General features: G+C 47.7%; 1 protein-coding gene across 5 annotated transcripts in view; it reads right to left on the bottom strand.

Moving 5' to 3' along the window:
* Positions 1-210: 210 nt before the first annotated feature.
* SLC12A8 (solute carrier family 12 member 8) overlaps positions 211-6,000 on the bottom strand; it is a 56,546-nt gene continuing 50,756 nt past the window's right edge. For 3 of the 5 annotated variants that reach the window (XM_063342052.1, XM_063342054.1, XM_063342053.1), the window contains exons 13-14: positions 3,690-3,750; positions 211-1,681 (exon numbers count right to left, since the gene is read on the bottom strand). In XM_063342052.1, the coding sequence (XP_063198122.1) occupies positions 1,516-1,681; positions 3,690-3,750 (227 nt within the window). In that variant the 3' untranslated portion in view covers positions 211-1,515. Of the gene's footprint in view, positions 1,682-3,689; positions 3,751-4,046; positions 4,362-6,000 lie in introns of all 5 variants that reach the window. The other 2 variants (XR_010072066.1, XR_010072067.1) reach the window with 1 other exon arrangement.

The raw sequence follows: 6,000 nt of genomic DNA, 5'->3' as shown, positions 1-6,000 counted from the left end.
GATAATTAAGGTTAAAAATGCTTACTAAGAGACCTGCAATCTTGGAAAATTAATATGCTTTCTGCAGTGTGCCAGGACTGCTCTCTTCTTCGTCTTAGTAGAAAGCCTCCTTTGCTTCCCTCTGTAAGAAAACTGGAAGAGCCAAAGCTGCAGCTGGTCAGACCATGAGATGGGATGAGGAGCCCCCCACGGTTGGTAACGCCAGGGCACTGGGCGCTGGCAAGTGAAATGGTGCTTAAAGGCATTGAGCGTGCCCACACGAGCATGGAGAGGAGTTCCTGGTGTCTCGAGATTTTATTGCACAGAAGGAGAAATAAATAATCTGCAGGCTGAAACACTCGGAGATGAAGGAAGTGAAAGGCAGTGATTTCCCCCTCCTTTTAGCATCAGAACAGCTTGTGCTGCTGGGGCTTGCCCCAACCCAGAGCCCTCCCTCGCACCTCCCCAGGTCTCTGCCAGGACCGCTGCCTCGGGCAGGACAGTGCTCAATGGAGGGCTTTTTCCCTGGGGAGCAGAAGTGATGGTGACAGTGGCATTTGTGCAAAACCTCACCCCACCCCACAGCCACTGCCCAACCAACCCTAAGGTCTGCGCAGGAAATCCTGCAGCATCCCCCGCTGAACCTCCCACATCCCAAATCATGGCAGCAGGAGAAACGGCTCCTTGTGGGAGCTCACCATGGGATGGGCTTTAAGCAAAATTAGCAAAGATGAGGCTAAACATATTGTTTAAGGCACTTCTCAATCATCTTCCTTCAGCCAGGAGATGCTCTATTGGGACCCAGCTATGTTGCCAGGTCCCAGATGTTATGTCAGAAAGGATGTGGGAAATCACTATGAACAGCTTTTAAGACATCATTTCACAGTTTTACAGCAGAGGTCATTATACCACATTCCTGCACTTAAATGCGCGATTCCAGTTGTGAATATATTTCATAATCTTCTTGCACTTGCCACTGATTCTGGCCTATTGTCTAATGCCTTAAAGTACTTTCTAAGACCTTGGAAATTGAAATGCTGAGGTAGAAAATTACTGTATTACAAGCAGGCAAATTCATGCCAGGAGAAGTGAATTGACCTGGAAGGTCGCATCCCACCGTGGCACAGCTGGGAGCCGGGCGCTGGCTCCCGCTGCCGAGGTCACCGCTCCCAGGCACAACGCGTCCCTAGTCACCCAGAGGACGTTTGAAATGGGTTGTTGTAAGCTTTTACAGCAGTGACAGTCTTTAGAGCTCAACAGTGCTTATAATTGAATTCTTTAAAAGGATTATACTGTCCTCAGTAACTCATCGCTCCCCTGGACTGGCTCTTTCATTTGCATTTATTCCCCCATTTTGGGTAAGATTTGAAACCCAGCAATATTGTAGTTTGCATAAACAAACAAGTCTCTAATCTATAAATAACTATTCACATCCTTTTCATATATATTCAAGTATTTCACAAGGCACCATGGCAGCCATTAGCATTTCTAAATGCTTTTTGAAGTCACGGCTTGGTATTTTTTTTTGTGTGTCCTTTACTGGAATTGATTCCCAAACTCCTCTCTGCTGATAAGCGAGGACTGGTGATAGCGGTCCCGCGAGGCGAAGTCTGCGTTCTCCTCGGTGAGCTGCGTGGTCTCCATGCCAACTGTTGCAAAGGACGGTGTCACCACGATCTGCTCCTTGGGAGATGGCCTCCTCCTGCAAACAGAGCAGCAGAGGCACCTGCATCACCCCTTGTTTGCCATCCATTAGCGGCTGCGCAAAGAAAATCAGCCGAACTGCGGCTGTGAAGAGGCTGAACCCTTCTCATCGCCTTTGGGAGGCACAGAGCTAATCTGAAAGTACTTTTCCTAGAAGGCAGACAAAAAGTATACTCCCTTCCTCCAGCAAACACTGGAAAATATACATTTTCTTAACAAATCAGTTTCCTCTTTGGACGTTGGCTATGGCAAACACTTTCCACACCGTGCAGGAAAAGAAGGAGCTTGAACCATTTCTAATGAAAAATATCCTTCTTATAGTTTCCTAAGCTTTAGTGTACATTTCAATTATTTTTGTAACTCTTTTAAATGAAAGTGAAGATACTCCTGCAATCTCTTTATTCCCGGAGGCTGATTTTAAGAAAATCTTATTGCACATCTGCAAATCAAAACAGCAAGAGCTTATAGCACCGACCCGGACCTCATTCAGCACCCAAGAGCCTTAGGTGTCAAGGATCCTTGGTTGCCTCCAGCTCTCTTGCACTCTAATGGGATTTCTTTATCCCCTCCAATTCATTAAAATGTCTTGCCTGGATTTCAAGAAAACAAAGCTTAGGAAAAAAACAGCAAATGACTTTAATGCAATTTCTCACAGTGTGGCAAAGGTGGGCTTCAAAATGATGCCCTGACCCCCTAGCAGACCAAAATTGTCTTTGTGACAGCACGAGCAGGAGCCCTGGTACCAGCGTAAGGTGACCAAGCTGGCTGGCTGACCCAGAGATTGCACTTTTTGAGGAGAGAGAAACAGGATCCGTCTCTGCCTTGGGCAGTCGCCAGCTCCCCACTCATCCCTCCTCGGCAGGGTCTCTGCTCATCGATTGCGCTGATCAAAGCACTGAGGACGGGGGCGGTCTGGTAACCTGCAGGAGAAAATCCCCCAGAGACAACGGCACCTCTACCCACGAGAAGTGGTGCTGCCTCTCCGGGAGGAATAGCTTCTCCTTTCCACACACGGTAACTCTCCATGAAGCCTCACATCTCAACCAGCCTCCCACGGGGAACCTCTGACCATGGGCAGGAGACAGGGCTGAGATGCGCCAAAGGACAATGTGGCCACGTTATAGGGACTACAGGTAGAAGCAGGAGCTGGCAAGACAGGCATGCATGTGTGCCAATGTGCTTAAATGCCTGGACTTTCATTTATTTTAAAGGAGCCACCAGATTTGCCCACGTAATGCATGGCAGCTCATGTTGTGCACGTTCACCCACTGCAACAAAAAAGCAACCCAACAGATTGAGAACCTCAAAATCCCACTGCATCATACAGCGGCAGAGATGGTCACTACCCTCTGTGGGAAACTCAAAAGTGATGGAATTAATAATTAATAGGATCAAAACAGATTAACAAAACCAGTTAATAACCAACCAAGAAAAACCCTTAAGGTCTTCTGGGAAGGAAAACCCCAAGACATTGCGACTGCAGTCCCATGCAAATTCAATATTGAATGGTTCCCTCACTGCAGACCTTGTTTACTGTATTTGCCCTGTAGCTATTGCGGCTTGCCCCCAAATTTCCTCTCTGAAACTCGAGCACAGCTGCCACGTGTGCCTGTTCCACCACTACCATAGTAATTCGCTTTCAATGGACGCTGGGTGAAAGAGACAGAGTCTCCTGTTCCTCACTTCCTACCAGATTTTCCAGTTCAACCTGAGGCACCGAGGTTGAGCACAGACCTTTGGGGTAAGATAAAGCTTCAGGCACCGAGATACAGTTATCAGCTGACACGTCCACATACAAGGCAGAGGAGACTCCAGCTCTCCCACTTACATGGCCAACCATATACCAGGCTAACAGGAGCAAGCAGTTACTTTTACCATGAAGAATAACTTTGAATATGCAAGAAGGGACTACTGAAGGTAATAAGCAAGTCAACTCTGCCACCCCTCGCTGTGCACATTACTGGCTCCCAGGAACAACGAGCATCGCCTCGGTCACTGGTACCAACCTGCACGAGGTGATCAAAACCGACTTAATCCAGCTGAAGAAACTGAAATTTGCTGCTGCTCCTACGGAGAAAAGGCACGAGAAGTCAGTACGCTGCTAATTCTCTCATAATAGCATTACGCCATTGAACTTTCGCATAAAATCTCAAACCAGCCTGCTTCTTATTAGCCTGCAGTACACAAAGATTCCGCCACGGTAAGAACGCTCCTGCAGTCTTCCCACACACTGCAGCTTTTAAACGATTGTCAAGAAACTTAACTCAAATTTCCCACAGAGAACAGCTCTCCTTTCCTAGACTGACAGCTTGTGAAAACCCCAGTAAAGCCGTGAGCAAAGCACCAGGCACCCACAGCCGTACCTTTTCCTCCCTGGACTGCAAAGCTCATTCCCACTGCAGGGATGGGGAGACGGGAGGGGCCATTCAACCGACCTCAACCAGGGTGGCTGTGGTCTCGCTGTTCATTCCCTCCTCTCTCACCCCATGGAGAGCTGGCTTAGCTTATTACACCAATACTGATTTTTTGTGATTTCTCTGTAGAGATAGTTTCCTGCACTGGTTCATTGCAGGGGCAGGGAGGTGCCGGAGCAGGCAGCAAAAGCAGCAGGAGAAGGTTGTGGTGAGGAACAGGGAAGAGAACAGAGACCCAGCAGCTCCTGCTGGGTTTGTCATAGCCTGTTGGGGAGGAAGAGAAAGGAGAGGGACATGTCAAAATCCCAGAGCATTTTGGGGTTTTTGGGAGCAGAACCAACTGCTCCCAAGTTCTTCATCTAGTCCTTAATCCAGAGCATCTCTCAAGCCAGTGTCTCCCAGTCCCCCTAGACAGAAGGGTCATTCAGCCTTTTGGAGAACAAACTCACGGCTCATTGGATGCCATGTGACCACAAAATAACGTTCCCTCACAGCCAAATGAAAATTGGGCTGAACTTTGAGTGCTCATTTCTAACTTTTTCTTTGCTGTGCGTTGTTTTACTGCATGCATGGGAATGCTCGTGCAAAAGAAACCATGAAAAAGATGTCTAATCATGCTGCTATTTCTTAGAACATCTTCCAAAGTCTTCTACACACTGACTGAGAAATTCTTTTTAAAGTCATTTTTGGTAAATATTTCAAAAGCAGATAACAGAGATATAACATAATGAATACACAAAGGCAAAGAAAACTCCAAAGCCTGAAAACATTGTGTTTTCTTTAATATATATGGGCTGTAAAAAAATTTGTTAAAACTTAGATATATTTCAAAAGATGCCAATTAGCAAGTACTGTCGACAATCTCAGCTCTTTTCTACTGTCCCCTGCAGATAAATAGAAAAGAAGTCAGAGTGGAAAGAGGAGCACTGGTGAGCGATGTTGTGATGGATACCAAATGACAACTATTTTTTGGTTTCTCATCGTTTGGGTTTCTGAAACTTAGTAACTGCTTACCTACTGTCTAACGGTCTTTCATAGAATCATAGAATGGTTTGGGTTGGAAGGGACCTTAAAGATCATCTAGTTCCACCCCCCTGCCCTGGGCAGGGACACCTCCCACTAGACCAGGCTGCTCAAAGCCCCATCCAGCCTGGCCTTGAACACCTCCAGGGATGGGGCAGCCACAGCTTCTCTGGGCAACCTGTGCCAGTGCCTCACCACCCTCATAGTAAAAATTTCTTCTTAATATCCAGTCTAAATCTCCTCTCTTTCAGTTTAAAACTGTTACCCCTTGTCCTATCACTACACTCCCTGATAAAGAGTCCCTCCCCATCCTTCCTGTAGCCCCCTCTAGGTACTGGAAGGCCGCTATAAGGTCTCCCCAGAGCCTTCTCTTCTCCAGGCTGAACAACCCCAACTCCCTCAGCCTGTCCTCATAGCAGAGGTGCTCCAGCCCTCTGATCACCTTCGTGGCCCTCCGCTGGACCCGCTCCAACAGGTCCATGTCCTCCTTGTGCTGAGGACTCCAGAGCTGGACAGAGTACTGCAGGTGGGGTCTCACCAGAGCAGAGCAGAAGGGCAGAATCACCTCCCTTGCCCTGCTGGCCATGCTTCTTTTGATGCAGCCCAGGATGCGGTTGGCTTTCTGGGCTGCAAGTGCGCATTGCCGGCTCATGCTGAGCTTCTCGTCCACCAGCCCCCCCATCTAAATAAACCCAGGGAGCTATTCCTGCATTGCTTAGAAGACATATGAACTCAGGTGCTTTTGACTGTTCTCATCTGGGACAAAAAAATTGCACGTCCAGGTGTGCAGGTACTTATGTATGTAGGCACCTATGTATGTCCATATGACCCTACCCATGTATGTACGCATAAGTACGTGAGTGCGTGCACACTGTGTGTG

This window comes from Chroicocephalus ridibundus, chromosome 7, assembly GCF_963924245.1.
Source record: "Chroicocephalus ridibundus chromosome 7, bChrRid1.1, whole genome shotgun sequence".
Classification (NCBI taxonomy): domain Eukaryota; kingdom Metazoa; phylum Chordata; class Aves; order Charadriiformes; family Laridae; genus Chroicocephalus; species Chroicocephalus ridibundus.
The sequence above is the reverse complement of the archived record's forward strand: the minus strand, read 5'-3'. Positions and strand labels throughout refer to the sequence as shown.